The 22,211-nt window shown below is 47.0% G+C and overlaps 1 protein-coding gene across 2 annotated transcripts in view; it reads right to left on the reverse strand.

Annotated features, from left to right (window-relative positions):
- Positions 1–22,211, reverse strand: part of Polr3b (RNA polymerase III subunit B) — a 104,152-nt gene that overhangs the window by 8,366 nt on the left and 73,575 nt on the right. For both annotated transcript variants that reach the window (XM_087557813.1, NM_001191878.1), the window contains 4 exon segments: positions 8,027–8,130; positions 7,395–7,561; positions 3,118–3,231; positions 185–358 (listed from right to left, as the gene is read on the reverse strand). In XM_087557813.1, coding sequence (XP_087413939.1) covers positions 185–358; positions 3,118–3,231; positions 7,395–7,561; positions 8,027–8,130 — 559 coding nt within the window.

A 22,211-nucleotide genomic window follows, 5' to 3' on the forward strand; every position in this document is an offset into this window, starting at 1 on the left:
ATGGTGGCACACGGCCTGGTGGCACACAGGATGGTGGCACACAGGATGGTGGCACACGGCCTGGGGGCATCAAGTGATCACAGGCAAAGGCTGCACAGCAGCTGAGTCTGGTCCAGAGCAGTCCTTAAGCCATTACCTAGGCCAAGGGATGTGGTCTGAGAGACCACATGTGGTGTCCACTCACCAGCCAGAATATCCAAGTAGTCCACACTGCCCACAGACGTCAACTTCGAAGGCATCACTTGAGATCATTAGTCTCTCCAGCAAAAGCATACTCGCTCCATAGCCAATTAAACAGTCACGCTCCATTTCTCCAAGACGCAGGCCGCCATCGCGAGATCGCCCTTCAGTGGGCTGCCTTTGAAGAGAGCAGACTACGTCAGACACAGAAAAGGGAGGTGGTATCACATGCGGACTAAGAGCACGGCTTTGACAGTGGCCTTGAACTGCTTCAAAAGGGCGCTCTGGTGGCTATCATTGTGGGAAAAAATTGTAATTGTACGTCTTTATCATGTGACATAAGGCTATATTATTTATATAATCCCCAGATAGCAGGGTCAGCATTCATTACTCTCACATTATGGCCACTGCTATTAGGCTGCTACAGTCTTCACATCAGAGGGCGCTATCTTTGAGTATTTTTAGAGATGTACTCTGTTACTTAGAAGCAGAGAAGAAAGAGACCCAAACTGGAAGAAACTCGGGTTTCCAGTACTGCTTGCAAGGTCTCGGTGCTGTTAGTTTTTGTCAACTGGGAACAGGGAGTGTCAAATGAAGTGATGCCTCCTCCATCAGACTGACCTGTGGGCATGTCTGAGGGCTATTTTGTTTTTTAATTGTTGATTGATGTGGGAGGGCCCAGCCTACTGTGGACAGTGCCATCCCAGGGCAGAAGGGTCTTTACTGTGTAAGAAGTGCGTTGAGCAACCGGGGGAACAAGCCAACAGGCAGCGTTTCTCCATGGTCTCTGCTTCTTTCTGTGGCTTCCCTGGCTTTCCTAGGTGACAGACTGTACACTATAAGCCAAACAAACCTTTCCTTTCCAAGTTGCAGAGAGCAGAGTACAGCAGGCCCCAAAGCCTGCTACTTTCCTGACTTCCCATGACACAGCAAACAGTGTCTGAACATACACTGAAGTGTTAACACTTGCTCCTGCTGTGGCTGGACGTTACAGTGACAATCAAAGAGCAGGTTAGAAAGAAAAGCTACACATGAAAAGCCGAGACAAGGTCTGAAGGGGCCCTCTGTAGAGGAAACATCACCAAGAACACTGCCCATCCCAGACAACCGTTCCCTTCACTGAGGTGGGCAGACAAGGTGAAGGTGGTCACCTCCTTGTGGGTGCTTGCATTTCAGCCGCCTGAGATAACTGACTATAGACAACAGTTCCCAGACAACCTCCATGTTGGAAAGGGACACTCAGTGACATGGAACCTGGGGGGACAGCACCTGGCCCAGGAGGGTCTCACTGCTTAGACAGTCTTAGCTCTTCTTCCTTTTAGTCGTTAAAAACATTTTTAAACGATTGTTCTATTTTAAGAATTTGCCCACATGTATGTGCACTGCATGTGTGCCTGGTGTCCTTAGGGATGAGAAGAGGGTGTGGGATGCCCTGGAACTGGAGTTAAAGATGGCTGTGAACTCCCATGTGGGTGCTGGGAACTGAACTCAGGTCCTCAGCAAGAACGACAAGTACTCCTAGCCACTGAGCGCTCTCTCCAGACCCATCAACATTTTCAAACACATACACACATCTATGATTTTAACAGGCATTGCACCTGTTCAAGTTATGGTCAAGATTGAGTCTGGCTTTTAAGAAGCCAAGCCAAACGGTGGCTTCCCAGTCTCTTCCCGGTACAGCATGCTCAGTGAGAATAAGGGAGCAGGTCCTTACTGGACACCTGTCTTTGTGTGCCTGTACCTGGTCCATGAGAGGGACTGTGGAGAGACGAGGCCTGCAGGCACCCTTACCCATGGAGCCATCTAACAGGCCTGTGATGTAATTTTATTTTTCCCAATACTTTTTCTCTTCACATGAAGACGTGTAGTTACAGGAGGCTGACAGCAGTCCTAACTTCCTTTCCTGCCAACTCCGAGCTCACAACCCTGACACCATGCCTTGAACTGGCTGTGTCTCTACATGACTCTTCCCTCTTGAAGGAAGGAAATACCCAACTTGTTCTTAGGTTACACAGGAGCTTACACTGAGGGCACTTCAGAATTTTAGAGAAACTTTGGACTTTTAAAATGTTTGAATTTTTTTAAAGACCACGGAACTTTTAGAAGTTGGGATGTTTTACATTATGATATTAATATTAATATGACATTGTGGGGACAAACAAGAAAGGAAACGTTACTGTTGAATAGTACTGTGCTGAGTTCACATGGGACCAACTGTGCTGGCTAGTTTTTTGTTTGTTTCTTTTCTTTCCTTTTTCCCAACTAGACCTATGCTAGAGTCTTCTGAGAGGAAGGAACCCCAGTTGAGAAAATGCTTCCTGAGTCGCCTGTAGGCAAGCTTGTTGGATAGTTTCTGGACTAATTCTTGAGCAATGTGGCAGGAACTGCTCACTGTGGGCGGTGCTGTCCCTAGGCAGGTGGTCTTAGAGGTATCGGACAGCAGGAGGAGCAGGACAGTAAGTAGCTCTAAGGCCTCTGCTTCAGTTCCTGCCTGAGGTCCTGCCCTGGCCTCTCTCTGTGACGAGTATCACCTGACAGTTGAAGAGTTAATTACATTCTTTCCTCCCAAGTTGCTTTTCCTTATGTTTAATCACAACAATAGAAAGTAACCAAGGCAATGTTTAACACACCTAAGTAATTGGTATCTTAAGGGAAACAGAAACTTGGCTGGGACTGTTTACCTCCACAGAGAAATCAGCAGTTCCCCCAAAGCCCCAACACACACACACACACACACACACACACACACACACACACACACACACACACTCTCACACACACACTCTCACACACGCACTCACACACACACTCACACACGCACATACACACACACTCACGCATGCACACACACACTCACGCACATAGACACACACACACACACACACACACACACACACACACACACCACACACACACATACACGCAGTGCTTCTGTACCTGGTAAGGACAGCTCGTGGTCCTCTGGCCCGGGCATGCATTTTATCCAGCACCATGTGTTTCAGTTTCTGATAGTACACAGGCCCAAAATAGATGTAGGCTTCTAAGGGCTCACTGAAAGAAAAGGCAACACTGGGTTTAGGCAACAGAGTTTGGGTAACTGGACAGACAGCCTGCACTAGGTCTCATCATCTGGAGGATTTCCTTAATTGTCTTCTCAGAGATTGTGTCCGACTGTGTGAGGACAAGCTTCAGCCTGTAGTCAGTGCAAGGCTAGACCAAGCTACAGAAGCACGCCACTGTTTGAGAAGATAATGCTTTCACAGAGAAACACCATCAGCAGGATGACCCTCTTCACCTGCCGCACCAGGCCAACAGCTTTTCTTCCTAGGTGGATCTTTCGTCTACTCTCAGCACTAGACAATCTGATCTACTGGAACCATCCAGAGAGAGTCCTCCCAAACCGGAAATCAGAGCATATTCTTGCTCTAGAATCCCCAATGGCTTCTTCTGAGATTCTATGTAGTCCAAATTGTACATGGCTATCACACCTTCTACCTCAGGACCTCTCCCCCTGGCCCACACTGACACTGCTCTTCTGTCAGGTACAAGCATGGCCCTGGCAACAGTGCAGCTTCAGTTGGCCTGGAACTTCCACACAGTCCAGGCTGCTGTCAAACCTGCAAGCTTTTGGTCTCCACCTCCCCCATGCTAGGATTACAGCTGGGAGCCTTTTGAAGGAGCCCTCCTCCCTCACGCTCCACCACCCCTTCCACCACTCCACCCTGTAGCGCTCCCAGCATCTTTGTGTATAATCAGTTTGTCTCTTTGCCTTTTGTCTTCCCGTGAGAAGTCAGTTCTTTGTCTTTTGCCACAGTGGTGCCAGCATCTATGAGCTTGCCTGGCATACAACTAGTGCTCGATAAATGTTTGCTACACAGCTTATCCCACTAGTGAATAAATATAAATAAATATAGTAAAAATCTCAAAAGTGAGTGCTGTGACAAAAAAAAAAAAAAAGGTCTTGTCAGAAGCAAAGAGCCAAGGATTGGACACCTTCAAAACGCTCTTCATTTTCCCCAAGTGTCCTTCCTCAAAGAGAAGGAAGTTCTCGTCAGCGCTGTTTAATCTAGTGTACTGAGCCTCTACTTTTGACGGTGTAGAGACAGCCCAGTGAGCCCGAGAGGTGAGGTAAGAGCAGTGAGAGGGGTGACCAGGTTCAGATCCCGTGCTCTCTCTGCCTGCCACAGCGGCCTGTCTGAAAAACAAGCTGACTTTGAGCAAAGCATGTGGTCAAGTGGGAAGAGCAGAGGAAGCCACCAACTGCAGAAAGGCGGTTGCAGTCTTTGGCCCAGCCTGCCTGCCCCAGTTCTCCTGTGCCAGTACACGAGTGAGGGCCGCTGTAGTCACTGAGCTGCTCTGTGAATTTCAGCCCAATGGCACCCCAGGAAGTCATGGTGGCAAGGGCCTTGAGAGACCCTGCTCTTGTCCCTATCTGTCATGGACACTGCATGACCTCCCCAATTCAGTTTTGATTGTGCATCAAGGTGGTCAGCCAAGGGTCTTTGCAGTTCTAATAAGTAAGTGACTGTGGTCCTCAGGGATGGTAACTCATAGTAGAATTCATGGACCTACAACCCAATGCTATTTCATCACCAACAGAGTAAACCACATACATGCAATTGCTGCGTCTAGCTAAGATCAGGAACATGGGTGGGGGCAGGTGGAGGGGCACAAACGCCCTCCCAAGCAGGCTCAGTGCGTCCCTGAATGGAAGTGAATGGCATGGAGGTGAATGGCAAAGAGAGGAAAACCCATGTGGGCACCAAGGGAGCAGTGTAGACCTCAGCTGTCTGCACAGCTGTGCATAGCACACAGCAGGTGGCCCTGCGCATCTTTCAGTGCACTTATGTTTAGGAAGCTGCACTGAATGGGGCCTGTGGTGGTGCACACTCTCTGGATAATTTCATTCCTGAGTAGAAATGAAGGCCATAGGTCTAGCGATGACTGTGTTTTTTAAAAAATGGACACCTAACTACATGACTGAACCATACTTAAATGAAGGAAACCATTAGAGTTTTCATAGGATGAGGTTTTGTTTCATTTTGTTTTAAACATCCTAAGAATGACTTACTTAAGGAAACCTGTATCAATGCCATCTGCACAAGCACTGGATCCATATTTCCAGCAGAAACGGGTTGCGGGCAGGCGCTCTCCCTTCTGGAGCACTTCTTCATAGTAATACATTAAGCACCATGTCCTCGCCCATGCTCCAGCGTGACCCTGAGGTCTTAATACAAAGGTTCACTCACTCACTCCCTCACTCACTCCCTCGCTCACTCATTTACCTACTCATTCACTCACTCACTCGCTCGCTCACTCATTTACCTACTCATTCACTCACTCATTACTCACTCACTCATTCACTCACTCATTACTCACTCACTCATTCACTCACTCAGTTGCTCACTCACTCACTCGCTCGCTCACTCACTCATTCACCTATTCACTCATTCACTCACTCACTCACTCTCAGTCAGTCACTCACTCACTCGCTCGCTCACTCATTCACTCCTCACTCACTCACTCATTCACTCACTCGCTCGCTCACTCACTCATTCACTCACTCACTCATTCACTCACTCACCCACTCACTCAGTTGCTCACTCACTCACTCATTCACTCACTCATTCACTCACTCATTCACTCACTCATTCATTCACTCACTCATTCACTCACTCATTCACTCACTCATTCATTCACTCACTCATTCACTCACTCATTCACTCACTCACTCATTCACTCACTCACTCACTCACTCACTCACTCATTCACCCACTCACTCACTCAGTTGCTCACTCACTCACTCTCTCAGTCACTCAGTCACTCACTCGCTCGCTCACTCACTCACTCTGTGTGCGCACGGGCGAGTGCCTACATGTCCATGGTTGGAGGCCAGAAGGTGTTGGATCCCAAACTTGGGTCCTGTGGAGCAGCAGCCAGTGTTTTTAACCGCTGAGCTCTGTCTCCGCCCCCTGGGTATTTTATGTGTCACAGGGTTCCATACAGACCATTTGATCGTACATTCTATGTGGGCTGTTTCAAGACCTCGTCATCCACAGTAGTTGCATGGACTTGTGTCCTTCAAAGATGGCAGCTAGACCCTTCGCCCTGTCTTGTCCAACCTCACCTCAGGCTGTACAGCTACCTCCTTCTGGAATAACAGTTGGGTGGGCACCTACCAGTTCTTGGGGTCTACTCAGTAAGTGTACTTTCCTCTGTGCAACACTCTGAAGGGCACAGCTTTTGTCCCTCCATGTCTTACACACTCTCTCCTCCTCCTCCTCGTCTTCATGACTGAGCGCTGGTTCTCAGATTTGCCTGCCGGGCATTACTGAAGCTGTGCTGTGAGGTGCTGTGGTAGGCTGTGGAGACCGAGCAGTAGACACAGCATGGCAGCCTGCTCTCACGGAGGCTATGTCTCAGCTGGGAGACAGACAGCAGTATCTGAGGACCGACGGCTATGGAGAGCAGTGGGGCAGAGACAGGCAGCACCAGAGCGGAGTTGAATTGGGTAGTCAGTGGGCAGAGGTGAGGCTCAGTCATGGCGTGCTTCTAAGCATGCATGAAGCCCTGGAATCAATCCTCGGCAACACAGAACAAAAACAAAAACCTCAAAGCCAAACCAAACCAGACAACCACCTGCTTGGCAGGCAGTCACTGAAGGCCTGCTGGAAATCACCTTGTGTTTGCTACTATTCCACGTCCAATAACAAATCGAATTGGCCAGCTCTGTGGTTTTATTTACTGCAGTCCCTTCGATATGTAGCACATATTAGATGTGAGCACCGGGCTCCAGGGTATGAAACCAAGCACTGTCTCTGGTGCTCCACACAAATCTAGCAGTCTGGGAAACACTGCATCAGATGCAGTTAACGTAGTCCACAAAAGCAACGCAGAAATCCAAGCTTGTTAAAATGACAGTCCTGGGGGCTGGGGATTTAGCTCAGTGGTAGAGCGCTTACCTAGGAAGCGCAAGGCCCTGGATTCGGTCCCCAGCTCCGGAAAAAAAAAAAAAAAAAAATGACAGTCCTACCACACAACTAGTGGTCCTCAATATCTGGCTTCTTAAATGTGGCCTTTCTTGGATCAGGTTTCCTAAAGCAGCGAGGCTTCGTTCCTTCCCACTAAGGCAGTCTGGGAATGTTATACCTCATTGGCCCGCTTCTTCAGGCCCTCACCTCCGATCTCTAGCATTTGTTTAGCAGCACACTCACCCGGTGATGCCCGAGGTGACATAGTCCTTCCCCAGGTAGTTGTAACCATGGCGAACGAGGTCTTCACACACGTCCTTCACTTTACTCCCTCCAAAGGCGGTGCCGTAGTGGAACCTGCCGTCTAACACGCCTGCCTTGCCGGCCAGCAACTCAATCAACTTTCCAACCTGTGAGACAGGAAGGGGACAGACTACGTGAGTGCCCGCCCGGCTGTCAGTTCTCCCAGCATCCCTGCCTTTGGCTTATGTTTTGAAAAAGCAGCTTCAACCACACCCAGCGATAGTGAAACATTACCAACACCAGCATTCCTGGGTATCCTGCCGAAGAACCCTGGCCTGTGGGACTAACTTCCCGGACTGAATTCCCTAGTTTTCAGATATTGAAACTCAAGTACAGAGCTAAGCACTGTGGCCACGGCCCCTTGGCCTGCGACAGGATTGCAGATTACAGGAAGTGACTGCTCAAAGAGACATGGAGGTAGGCTCAGCACACAGGACTCTGTGTCCCAGAGGACAGTGAGGGACAGGGCAAGGAGTCCGTTTATCCGTCAGGGGGCCACTCAGTGTAACTAAACTAACTGCCTGCTTCTTTCCCTCAGAGCAGTGCTGCTAAAAAGCCCAAAGGTGACTGACCGTCATTCTCGATGGGAAGCCGTGAGGGTTCATTATGATGTCGGGACAGATGCCAGAGTCACAGAACGGCATGTCTTCTTGGGGGACGATCAGGCCGCAGACACCTGGGGGACAGGAGATTTCACAGCACGGGAAGCAAATGGGCAGGAGGGAAGAACACAGTACTTAATTGGGATCTCCCTGCTGCTGTTTCTATTCCCACTGTTCTGAAACCCTCCCCATGGCCTCCATCAAGAGCAACAAAAGCAATTTCCAACAACCCTGCTAGCCAAGCAGTTCAAAACGACTCTCCTTGCAGAAAAGCATTGTAGGCCGCCGAGTGGCATGCTGGCATGGCACACAATGGTGCGGTGCTGCTGTCAGGCCGCCTGCCCACCTTCCCTGAGCACCACGAAGACCAAAGGGCAGGCTCGAGCCGGCTCTCGTCCCGGAAGCTTTTCAATCCACAGTTTCTGCTTCTTGTCAGCGAGGTTGTGGTCTGCTGGGTTTTGTGCCCAAACCACAGGAATGCAAATTCTCAAACCACCAACAAAGAATGATTGAATACAACTAAATGTGTAAAATGTGGATTTAAACCAGGACAACAAACCTTTGTGTGGGCTGCAGAGACAGTTCAGTGGTTAGCTGGCTGCTCTTCCAAAGGACCCGAGTTCGGTTCCCAGCACCCACATGGCAGCTCACAACTGTCTGTAACTCTGGTTCCAGGGGAATCTAACATCCATACATGCAGGCAAAACACCAATGCACATAAAATCAAAATAAATAAATAAATCATTAAAAAAAGAAAAGAAAAAGGAACCGTGTGCATGGCTGAAATGCTAACAGGTGCGTGCGCTGGCTGCAGGGTTGGCTGCCTTGCCAGGGATTCCTTGGCAGAACTTAACCTGCTTGAAGGAATTTTAATCCTTATAGCTTACAGCACATTAGAAAAGTGATCTTTGATTGAACTTGTAAAGACCAACAAGAAAAGTAAGAGCCAATTCACTCTTAGAGCAAAAGGCCAGAATTAGATGTGGAATTCTAGGAATGGAAGTGGGGCAGGGCTGCACACTCCACCGGTGTTCTCTGGAGGCAGCAGACCTGAGCAGGCTGCAAGAGTGCTCTGAGCTTTAAGAGAGCTTGCTGCTAAACTGATCTGTTTTTCCCAAGAAGATGAGTGGGGAGAGAATTTAGGTGATCAGTTGCAGTGCATATAGGAGTTGGAAGGCTTGCAGGGAACAGCACAGAGTAAGGAGACAGATGTTCTTACTGTAACAATAATAAAATAAAAATAAAAACGCCTTCCCCCTGTGTGTGAATGGACCGACTTCAGGATTTTCATTCCTGTCTGTCCTCTACACAATTCAAGCCACTTTAAAACAAACGGAGTTGTAATTATTATGGGGTTGGAGCTAAAACCTAGGACATGATAAGCAGGTGTCCCTGGAACCCCCAAACTTCTTTACATGAAACCTTTATGATCTGCATATCACCAAGCGCCAAGGCAGCGAGGACAAAAGTCTGCCTGCCTATTTACAACTGTCTAACATTAGCACTCTGCTTTCTAGTGGCTATGCACAAGACTGCAGCCAGGGCTTGTGGAGTTGGATTCTAGAGCAAACAGTTTCTTTGATATTTATTTTGGTTGAAAAGTTTTGTTTTTTTTTTAACCATATCAGGAATGCTTTCCTGTATGAATAACAGAAACGGTCACCTGATATGCAAATCCAGCTGTGTGCCAAAATTGACATCAAGCAGAGTATGTGACTTGTCCCTTCCCTCCAAACTCACATCTTATCTATACTGAAATTATCTGACAGAGGCCGAAAGTTACTAGGAAGTCTACTTTGAAAGAGATCGCATTGGAAACCTGAGTAGCCTGAGGCCACCACCGTACAGCAAAGAACACAATGTTGGAACTGGCATCCCGAAGAAAGGAGCAGAGCCTGTGAAGGCTGGGGAGAGTCTGGGTTCAGAGATCCTTTAAACACAAACGAACTCCCAGGGATGCTGGTGTCAGCCTGGGAGAGGCTGCGGTTTACCCTCTAGGCCACCAGGAGAAAGTGGGAGCTGGGGACAGGGTCTCAGAGCAGAGTGAGGCGGTGGGACATGCAGGCTGGAACTTGGGGAGGGCAGGAATACAGAAGACTTTCGCTTGGTGCCTTGGTTTTAGTTGACACATTTAACTGAGCCAATTCAACCTCATTATGCCATTGAGATGACGCTCATTCCTAAAGTCGGAATCTAGTAATTTTCCTCCAGGCTCGGTTGATCTTTACTGCACAGCTTCCTTTTGGGAAGTTTTTTTTTTTTTTTTTTTCTTTTCTGCCTTTTCCTGACACTTCTGGGGGAAAAAAAAAAAAAACAAACAACCAAACATACACAAGGAACTTTTTTTCATTCCGTCCTATAATAGAATTGCTTTGGTTCTATTTGAACCAAGGACACCTGTAAGCCAAAAATTAAATCTTCGCTAACTTAAAATTACTTGAGTCTCTAAAACCCCTTTTATATGCCAAGATGGTTCCCATAGCAGACAGCCCTGTGTTGTTTGTTTTGTGAGAAAGCGAGTGATAAAAGACCCATGAAATCGACACAGAAAGCCAGAACACAGAGAGAGGCGAGGGCTCTCCATCACGGCGGCTTCTCCCCTCTGCTGACTTGCCGAACAATGGGGGCTACACATCCAACTGCAGATCCAACACAGCTGTGCATTTCATTACATGGAGAGCACTAGTGACACAAGTAAATAATTAACTTATTCTGCCCCACTGACTGTGCTTATGAGACCAGTCATAGCTGATGGAGTTTAATACAAGCGAACACAAAGGGGCCATAATGAGCTTAGAAGTTAAAACAAAATATTTAGACACAATTTGATGATCTTGAATCTCAAATTAGACAGATGATTTTTTTAAATCTGCATTTTACTGATCCATCAGGGGTAAAGAATGTTCTTAACCTTAGAAGCACACTTTTCCCCCATACTTTTCTTTCCTTCCACACTTCTCTGGTTTAGAAATATTCCAATCTTCACCACACTGAGAAGGTTTCTTTTCTTTTATTGCAGTGAAAAATTAAAACTGTGCTTCATCAAGGAACAGAAGCAGAAAGTCCATTCCAGGACTAAGAAGTTTTGAAAGTTGTGGTCTCGTCCCTTGAGTGCTGGGTTAAAATGCAAATGCTATGCTGTGTGCTCCAGTGTGTTAACCCCCACCCCTGCATCCCTGGAAAGAGGATGGGCTCCAAATAAAGCATGGCTAATGGGAGCTGTGGGGAAATGATTACCGATTCATACCTTAAATGCTTACACAGCACTTCAGATTTTAAAATAAAATTTCATCCCCTGCTTATGCTGATGATGTCTCAACTCCATTGTTTATAGCACAGCCTCCTGGTAGCAAAATGCAAATACGTTTTGCTCTGGAACTTGGATGTACTCACTGGGGGCTAATGGGAAGTAGGCCACAGACTGTATCACAGGACTCTTTGCACACACAAACCGAGGAACAAAAACAGAAGCTGGGAGAGTTAGGAGCAGATGACGCCCCGTCAAGAGTATCACTTCGTCAGCATTGACACTAGTGCCAAGGGTAGAGACAGAGAACTTACGGAGCCCAGGGAAGCTACAACTGGGTAGCCCACTCAGAGGACCCAGACACTGCAGGCTCAAGTACCAAGTTGCTAACTTTATTTCTATGGCTTCAGAGAGCAACCCAGAAATCATGTAGAAACAGGTTTGTCCAGAGAAAATACAGTCGGCATTATGAATCATTTGGTTTTCTTAGAATGTATTTCTAATAATTAATATTTATAGCAACTGACCTGTTGGGTTTAGTGGGTTAGATCTGTGTGATGGAATACTTTAAATTAAATAGACAAGAGTTAACATATCAGAAGAAAGATCAGGGTGTTGTAGCTCATGTCACTAATGCAAGTATTGGAGAATTCTGAGTTGGAGGCCAGCCTGGGCTGCTCAGCAAGACCCTGTCTCAAAGAAAGGCAAACAAATGAACCCCCCCTCACAAAAAAAAAAAAGAAAAAATTTACCATGCTAGAGCCTTATCAAGACAACTGCGGTGATGTGTTTAATGCAAGGGATATTTCTGAGGTGACATCCCATTGAGGACTGACTAACATGTGGTTTTCTATTGGAGTGTGTGTCACACAGTATATTTTAGTAATACACTGTGTGACACACACTCTAAGGAGGACACAACTCTAGGCAGGCAGATGCAGCCCCATAGATCAATCTGAGAGAATGCTGGAAGCTAACACCCTTCTATAAGTGCACTTGCTGTGGTTGAACATCACAGGAAGGCTACTGAAATCACACCCATCAGAGCCTCACTCACCGGGGTCCAAGTAGGTAGATACTTCACCGTTTACAGGCTATGTACTCCAGTCTCACACTGCTCGGGAGGATGACAGAGAGTCATCCTTCCCCCCACAGTTACACTGTAGGAAGTGAGTCTTCCCTTACAGTTACACTGTAGTTAGTGAGCCTTTCCCCCACAGTTACACTGTAGGAAGTGAGCCTTTCCCCCACAGTTACACTGTAGTTAGTGAGCCTTTCCCCTACAGTTAACACTGTAGGAAGTGAGCCTTTCCCCCACAGTTACACTGTAGTTAGTGAGCCTTTCCCCCACAGTTACACTGTAGGAAGTGAGCCTTCTCTTACAGTTACACTGTAGTTAGTGAGCCTTTCCCCCACAGTTACACCGTAGGAAGTGAGCCTTTCCCCCACAGTTACACTGTAGGAAGCGAGCATTTCCCCCACAGTTACACTGTAGTTAGTGAGCCTTTCCCCTACAGTTAACACTGTAGGAAGTGAGCCTTTCCCCCACAGTTACACTGTAGGAAGCGAGCCTTCCTTTACAGTTACACTGTAGTTAGGGAGCCTTTCCCCCAGTTACACTGTAGTTAGTGAGCCTTTCCCCCACAGTTACACTGTAGGAAGTGAGCCTTTCCCCCAGTTACACTGTAGGAAGTGAGCCTTTCCCCCAGTTACACTGTAGGAAGCGAGCCTTTCCCCCAGTTACACTGTAGTTAGTGAGCCTTTCCCCCAGTTACACTGTAGGAAGTGAGCCTTTCCCCCAGTTACACTGTAGGAAGCGAGCCTTTCCCCCAGTTACACTGTAGGAAGTGAGCCTTTCCCCCCAGTTACACTGTAGGAAGTGAGCCTTTCCCCCAGAGTTACACTGTAGGAAGTGAGCCTTTCCCCCCAGTTACACTGTAGGAAGTGAGCCTTTCCCCCAGTTACACTGTAGGAAGTGAGCCTTTCCCCCAGTTACACTGTAGGAAGTGAGCCTTTCCCCCCAGTTACACTGTAGGAAGCGAGCCTTTCCCCCAGTTACACTGTAGTTAGTGAGCCTTTCCCCTACAGTTACACTGTAGGAATCGAGCCTTTCCCCCAGTTACACTGTAGTTAGTGAGCCTTTCCCCCAGTTACACTGTAGGAAGTGAGCCTTTCCCCCAGTTACACTGTAGGAAGTGAGCCTTTCCCCCCAGTTACACTGTAGGAAGCGAGCCTTTCCCCCACAGTTACACTGTAGTTGGTGAGCCTTTCCCCCAGTTACACTGTAGTTAGTGAGCCTTTCCCCCAGTTACACTGTAGGAAGTGAGCCTTTCCCCCAGTTACACTGTAGGAAGTGAGCCTTTCCCCCCAGTTACACTGTAGTTAGTGAGCCTTTCCCCCAGTTACACTGTAGGAAGCGAGCCTTTCCCCCACAGTTACACTGTAGTTGGTGAGCCTTTCCCCCACAGTTACACTGTAGTTGGTGAGCCTTTCCCCCACAGTTACACTGTAGTTGGTGAGCCTTTCCCCCACAGTTACACTGTAGTTGGTGAGACACTTCGCTGGCAGTCGTGTCTGAGTGAACGGAGGGAGGAGTGATGGTGCCGAGGACGTTAGTCTCGATACTAGAATAATCAGTACCTCATCATCCGCCATTACTTGTGTTAGAAGAGCTGATGGGCTAATATCCGAGAGCAACTTTACGGTCCTTAGACAAGAATCTAAATGCAAGGAATTATTATTCTATAAAGGATCTAATTGCTCTCAGCAGGACATACTATAGAGGTCAACTTAATGACTGGCCAGCCAGGAGCAGCTGCCCTGACTGTGGTTGTGGAGGTTGGAACCGGCTTCCTTCAGCCTGTTCTGGCCATTCCACTCTCAAGGAGTGTCTAGGGGGAAACTGCTTCCTGCTGATGAATACGGCACTAAATAGGGCTAAAAAGCAGTCAAAATGCTCTCAAGTTCCACTGTTCCTATCAAGTAAGAAATACTTCAGTTAAACTCATGTCTATGGGCCTCAGAAATGCAAATTTCTAAATCAAAATGTGAAGGCTACCACAGGTGGCCTCCTTTCTTCCCTTTCTTCCACTTATCAAACTAACCTTTTCTTTTTCTCACCACCACCTTAAATCATCCCTAGCGAGCCGGAGAGCGGAAGACAAAAAGCGTCCTATCACTTCCAGATCTAGCACGTCACTTGCCAAATCCCTGCTGATGTAACTTCAATTCGGCTCTTCCTTACATGTTAACAGATAAATAATGCATAAGAAAACTTGATTAGCTTTCTTATTAAAACATCACTCTAAATGAGAGGAGGCGCTAGAAGACAATAGCGTTTTTACACGGCTTTCCCATGAGCAGCTGAATGGTTTGATGTGATAAATTTGCATAGTCTGAGGCACACAAAGGGCTGATTAATTGAAACCCTTACAGTGCTTCTGGAAGCAGCTATTGTAAAAACAATAACCATAGGAACTTTACAAAATACACATGGCTAAATGTGTCAAGAACTTAATGAAATGTGGTGAGCCTACACTATTTGGAAACAGAATGGGAGATTTTTATTCTAGGCCATAAAGCACTAAACACCTTAATTTCTAAGCTTTAGCTGTGTGTTTACTGAAAGGGCAGAGCTCCAGTGAGCCACACAAGGCCCAACACTTGTTCTTAGAAAACAAATTAAGTGAAGTCTTCTTACAACCAGGTGTCTATGTGGGCAGAATCTGGACTTCTAGCATTAGTAAGTTGTTGGAATTTCTGTTTGGACTCTGACTTTTAGGGATGTGGGACAAAATGCCTTTATCTTTAGGCTCCCACCAGTACTCTACTCAGTCACCCGTCTACCCTCCCACTTAAACATTCAAGCAGGATCAGGCAGCTGGGGCCGAAGACCTCCAGTGTGTCTGAAGGTAGCCTGGAAGTGCAGTTTACACCCTGAAGAGATGGGTGAGGACCAGGTGCCAGCCATGTTACTGTTACTCCAGGCTGAGCTCTTCTCGCTCATCCAGTTTAGAAAGCACTACAGAAAAATACATAGTGAACGGAATTCTGGGAAAACTGGCTTTTTACTTGTTTAATGAACAAACTTTGCTCTCAGGTTTTCTGGGCCTGAGAAATGAACATTTTCTTAGCTCCCACAGCTTCTTTGCAGCACTACAGAAGATGTTCTGGATAATAAGGCCAGAACTTCTTTTAAGATATACTTCATAAAAATATTAATAAATTAACTTAGCAGATTACTGAATAATTTTTAGAGACAAGTCTTTTAATGAGACTTACTTTGTTTAAGAGTCAACGATAACTATTCTAGAAAATTCTGTCCACAAATACACTATCCTCTCTAAGCCAACCATAAATAAACATGCTGACCAGCTAAGTGAGAAACTGTACTTCGATATGCCCGCCCGAGCTTTTACTTCCCATCAAAGTTGACTTCCGAGCGCCTAAGTGGCTCTCTGGTCCCGGAGGAGGGAGGGCACTAAGAATGGATGGCATTATCTCAGATCTGCAGTTATTAAAATGCTTCTGTTTGCCAGGACAAACACTCTTGCTCAAATACAGTTTTCCTTAGAAACACGGCTTGGCACTGCTGCCGTCCTGTGATCTGGGACCTTTGTTGGAGGTGCTAATCCTTTTTCACACGAGAGACTGAGAAATGCTCTTTTGGGAGAGTGATATATTGCTTCTCCCTCTCCACATCAAAGGGGGCTACTCTTTCCTTGCTCACCGTGAATGGCAGCAACAGAAAGAGGATATCCAGAAATATAATAATTCGCTCTGCCTGGACACTGAGATGAAACTTAACTCCTTAGACTAACGCATTCTTTTCCTAACGAATTAAAAAGACCAAGGATGAAATCTAATAAAGGCACTGTCAGAGGAAAGTCTCGATATGAAAATATTATTTGGCACCAACTTAAAAAAGTGCTTGAGTTTTGTCTATGTAAAATTTATAAAAACCCGGGATCTGGATACACTTATTTCTGTTTCAGAGAGGAAGTTCAGCTCAGACTGTTTCCAGTGAGCACCACGTGACCATCTCTGTCTCTTTACCTACCAAGTGACGAGGACAGGACAGGAAGGCACCGAGCTTGCAGACCCATGGCTCTGCTCTACTGCCCTCAGGAAGGCCTTTTGTGTTTTGCCTATGAGCAAGGTAGGCCCAGCTGTCTCCCAAGTGAAACCCTGAAACATGGAAAAGATCAAAATTCCCCAAAGAACTCAAAACCAAAGCAGACTTTGCCTCCCTGAGAACACACAGGCAGGTTGGCTCTTGGCTGTAGAGGAGGCCCTCACTGAGTAACCCCACACTCCCCAGATAGTCTTCATTCAAAGCTCTTTGGATGGTGATCTCGCCGATGGTGTTCATAAAGGACCAGGAAAGACATGTCTGTATGTACTCCATGAAGATTCTGGATGTCACAGGGACTGCAGTTTCTCTACTGCAAAATGCAGCAGCAGGCGTTGAGAGTGTGTTGGGCTCTTTCTGATCTCCATCCAAGACTTCCCTTCTGCATCAGTGGCTCTGTCAGTTTAGTCCCGGTTTGGGGTATTACTGTTGATTTGTGTTTTGTGTTTTTGTTTTGTTTGTTTGAGACAGGGTCCCTGTGTAGATCTGGCTGTCCTGGAACTTGTTCTGTAGACCATACCGGTCTTGAAATCACAGAGATCATCTTGCCTCTCTCTGCTGGCAAGTGCTGGGATTAAGGGCTTCCCCTGAGTTTTGGAAGACCCAGACAGGAAGGCTGCAGGGACTGAGAAAACTCTTCTGCTTCTTACTGCCGTCCTCTGGCTAACTGTGGTCTTCGCTCATCACACTGGGGACACGCTGTGGAGAATTCTCTTGCTCTGCCTTACCCACCCATCCCATCCTCTTCAGTCTTTATCAGCTCTGTGATCATGCACAGCACAGAGCTACCAATGTTCAACTTCCTGCCGCAGTGGCGTCACTTAGCTACTTCTTATCCTGCTACCCTGAAGTGACTAACTGTGATTGAGCAGAGACCAATGTCATGATCTGTGTAACCAAAATCTACAACTTGCAGCCAACTCCTGGAAAGGCTGTTTTAAGAGGTATTAGTGTAGAAATGTAATCTAATCTGTGTATTGTACATGTACTGAATGAATTCCTAACAACAGCTTTAAAAACAAACAAGCAAACATACAAACAAACACCAACAAAACCCCTAAACCCAAAGCAGATAACAAACCAGCCAGTCCGTCTCTAGGAGCATACACGCCACTCCCGGAACACCACGAGCTCAGCTCCAAGCTTTAAAGGTGGAGCATAAGTACAGGCTACATCAAAGTAATCTGCAGGTTTCCTTCTGGAGAAGACTTACAGGCCAACTTGCAGGCAGTGCTGTATTATCCAAACAAGTCTACTTCAAAAGAGTGGAAATTAGGCTCCACTGACTACTGTTCTTACCCTAGAAGGTATCTGTGTGGACCACAACAAACTGGCCACACCAGGAATGATGTCGTGGCACATGTACCCCAGAACCCCACAAACTCTTGAGGCTTTTATCGGCTCATTTTGCAACGATAACTAAGCACACGGCTGGTGCTATGGCCCACAGTCTCCGATGTATTCCCATTTTACGTGGCAATATCTAACCGTCCTAGGGGCCACCCAGTTCATCTCTGGCCTCTGTCAGCTGAGTCGTGTGACTACTTCAACCACTGTCCTCAACAACCCTCCACATTGCATCCTTAGACATCACACCTGGCCAGACGATCAGGAGAATGGGTGGATGGGAGGCTGAGAAGTTACTTCATTTTCCTGACACTGAATTGCAATCAATCAAGCAGGAAGTAGGGCTGGGAGTGCGCCTTCTGGACTGGTTTACGGTAGCGTTTGCTTTGTTTTCCTGGCAGATATCAACAGGAAAAGGCGGTACCTTTTCTATGGAGAAACTTCAAGCAGGGTGGCAATCTCAGAGGTGATGACAATGGGGTATCAGAATAGAGAAGAAACACCTCAGACAGTTTAATGGAAGAGGCAACACACTCAGAACATTCTGGATTCCAATCTAGTCCTGCAAGCATTAAGCTGTATCAGACAAGCATCCTCTCTGAGGTTGAAATGCCTCATTCTGTATGGTAGGAGACTAGAACTGTATGGACAAAAGGACAGACCACACATAAGATGTTACACCATTATCAGTGTGCCCAAGGTGCCACACTACAGGGGACAAACAGCACACATGATCCCAAATTTTATCCCTAGTGTACACCCCCTTGTTGGGCCCAGTCTCACCCACTGCCACCTTTACTTAAGAGTCTGCCAGACATCACAAACCCGAGGGTCAAACTCTTAAGGGGTGCCCTTGCCTAACTCCAGAACATGGTTCCTGTCCCACTCGTCCCACTTTATTAAAGAGCAAACCGCTTGCTCAGGGCACAGACATCATGTGGCTTAGATTTATCTCCCTGAACATATGTGTGAGAAATTCAGTCCCCAGTGTGGAGTGCTGGGGACTGCTGGGTGGTGTTTAGGGCCTATGAGTGCTGTCTATGAACAGATTAGCGCTGAACACAGAAGCATCTGAGGCTGCAGATTGCAGCTCATGCTCTTTCTCCCGTGTGCTTCTACCCTTTCACTGTCTACCAAGAGATGAAGTAATTAAACAAGCCTTCAACAAACGTGGGACCCTTGGCCTTGAGTTTTCTAGCTTCTAGAACTGTAAGAAGTAAACCTCTGTACTTACAGGTTACCCAGACTAACTAGGCAGAGCGGCACAGAACAGATAAGTCACGAGGTTAAGGGAGAGAGGTCAGCCAGTCTAGCCTAATCCATGAGTTCCGGGTCACTGAGAAACCAGTTTCAAAAAAACAGAAAAGAAAAACGGTGGAATATGAGCAAGGACTCATATCAGACACCAACCTTGAACCTTTACACACATGTGCTCATATGCATGTGGTACCTACATGTACACACACACACACACACACACACACACACAGCACAAGGAGTCCTGTGAGGTCAGTCTCTGTGAATGAGCAACACTGGATCTACAACATAGTTATGCTGTCAGGAAAACAATTCTCATGCTAGAATATTCCAAACGAAGCACAGGCCAATAAGGAGGATGACAGAGGACAGGACATGCTTATACATACGTGACCTGGTGAAATTTACTTCCCATGATCCTTTCTACAAGGAGAACAGTTTGGCACCTGTATTTAGTGATCACACAGCTTTAATCCCAGCATCAGGAGGCAGAGGCAGGTGGATCTCTGTTTGAGGCTAGCATGGGCTACATATTGAGCTAAGGCTATATGGTGAGACTGTCTCAAAAGCTAATAAACAAAACCTCCTCCCCCCCACCAAACAACAACAAAAGAGGTAATTACAGTTGAATGAAATCACAGGGATGAAAACTAATCCAATATGCCTGGTGTATTTATAAAACAAACACTGGGGATATGTGTGCAGAGGGGAAAACGCCATTTGAAGACACAGTGAGGTGACAGTTTGCAAGCCAGGGAGCAAGGCCTCAAAAGAGCCTGTATCTGCTAACACCTGGCCTTTGGATGGCCACATCTACTGCTGCTCTAGCCTCCTGGATCTGTGGTACTTGCTGTAGCAGCCAAACTGTATGGCTACAGAGTGTCCCCAGTATTCTTGTGAAACTGCTGGCTCAGGAGCATTACTTTAAAGCCCTGCACCCCAGCATGTGTGTTCAGCATCAGGTATCTTCATTTTTGGTCTCTACCGCATTTTTTGAGTCAGAGTCTCTCACTGAGGGTAGAACCCACAATTCAGTCAAACTGGCTGGTGCAAGCCCCACATCCTCTGATCCTTCCTCTCCGTCCTCAGTGAGGAGATTAACATGTGCACTGACACCCTGGGTTTGGTTTTGTTTGGATGAGTTTTGGGGATGTGTCCTCAGGTCACTGTTTGAGTGGCAGGTACCTTACAAGTGGAGCCATCTCCCTAACCCAGACACTGTGCTCTTAATAATGCTAACGAGCTCTGCTTCGGAGGATGAATGCCACGGTCTGGAGCTGGAAGGAGGAGGCTCCATAGAGTACTGATCCTTAGGAAAGCTGTACGGAGAGGCTGCTCATGGTATGCAAGACCAGTATAAAGGCGAAGAGGTAATGCCCAGAATAGCCGATAAATAAACGAAAGAGCTACTGCTTCAGAAAGAAACCTATGCTACAGAGGAGCCCTCAATGACTGCTCACTCTGTACTAAATCTGTCAGCGTAATTACATGACCCACTGCTACAACAGTCCTATCAGGGTGCCGAGGGTAGGGTGTGAGAAGAGGTGCAGGTTCCTGGACCCACCTATCCATCCAAGAGTGAATCTGTGAGTAGCACATAAAATAATGAGTACGTCTAATAATACTTAGAAATATGAAGGTGTAAACGGGACAGGATTGTTTCTGGGAGACACAGGTGGAGGAGGACCAAGTTTTCTTTTAGCACACGGCCCTCCTTTTCTATTTGTAGTGTTGAAAGCACAGGGTCTCCAGAGGACGTCATCTACCATAGAACTGTATCACCAGCTCAAACCTCCACTTCAAATACAACAAATCAACCTTTAAAATCACGTGTGTGGGCCACTGAGATGACTCTGTAGGTAAAGGCTGCCAGGTCTGATGACCTGAGTTTAAACTCCAGGAGGCACAGGACTGCCACAGATGTGGTACTGAACACACACATAAACATAACACACATGACAAGATACTGTGTGTTTATTACCTGATAAAAATCATGCTTGCAAGGAAATTATATTCACCCAGAGCCCTAGCCTTTCATTACTCTCTTAAAGTCTTTGCCACCTATTTTTCTGTTTGGCTGCTTCCCTTTCTGCTGCCTTACTGCTCAATAAATCTGACAAGACTGTAAGACAGGACTATCAAGGGAGTGGGGGCTAATCAGAAGGTCTTACCTTGGATTAAAAGGCATCTGGAAAAGGAAAACTAGGAAGACAAAGTCCTCACGGAAGTAAAGGTCAGCCACCCCAGGAGGACACCCTTCAGCTCGCAGAGAAATGTGTTATGCCAGAGGCCCCAAGACCAACCGGCTCTCTAAGGCCACTGTGTAAACAACTGAGCCAAAGACGCTTCTGACAGGGAGCCCGATCCCTGTCATACTGACAGTCTGGGAAACGCTGCAGCACAAAGCCTTCCTGACATTTCACTCAGAGGCCCGTGTTTATGGCGCTTACTGACTAGTGCTCATGTGGACAGCAGTGCTCTGTCCATGTTGTGTGTGGACTCACAGGGGGTTCCAGGTAGACCCAAGGACAGCCCACCCATCGAGACAGCAGGTAGCCTCAACTCTCGTCTGGTTACTCAGAAACTCCTAGCATGTACTGACTCAGCATGTGCTCCAAGAAAGGCCTCACTATGAGTTAAGACTGGAAAGGCATGTTTCTGTAACTAGTGGGACTGAACCTAGTAGATAAGCTCTACCATGCTTCTCCATCTCCAGCCCTCCACACAACAGTGAATGGACATGGGAATGTGTCTCAGCCAGGGTATCTATTGCTCTGATGAAACACCGTGACCAAAAAGCAAGCAGGGAGGAAAGGGTTTATTTGGCTTACACTCTATATCACTGCTCGTCAATGCTGATGGAAGTCAGTGCAGGAACCTGGAGGCCGGAGCTGCTGCAGAGGCCATGGATGGGAGCTGCTTACTGCCTACAGCTTGTTCCTCCTGCTTTCTTACGCAACCCAGGGCCACCAGCACCCACAACAGGCAGAGGGGAACTCACAGTTCAATCACTAATTGAAAAAAACACCTTACTGCTGGATCTTACAGAGCATTTACTCAATTGAGGACCCCACCTCTCAGATGATTGTAGCTTGTGTTAACACAGAACTATCAGGACAGTAATGCGACATGTGTAGGTTGATACAGAATGGGAGACTCCTTTACGATATGAA

Source organism: Rattus norvegicus, chromosome 7 (genome assembly GCF_021556685.1).
Source record: "Rattus norvegicus strain SHRSP/BbbUtx chromosome 7, alternate assembly SHRSP_T2T, whole genome shotgun sequence".
Taxonomy (NCBI): Eukaryota; Metazoa; Chordata; class Mammalia; order Rodentia; family Muridae; genus Rattus; species Rattus norvegicus.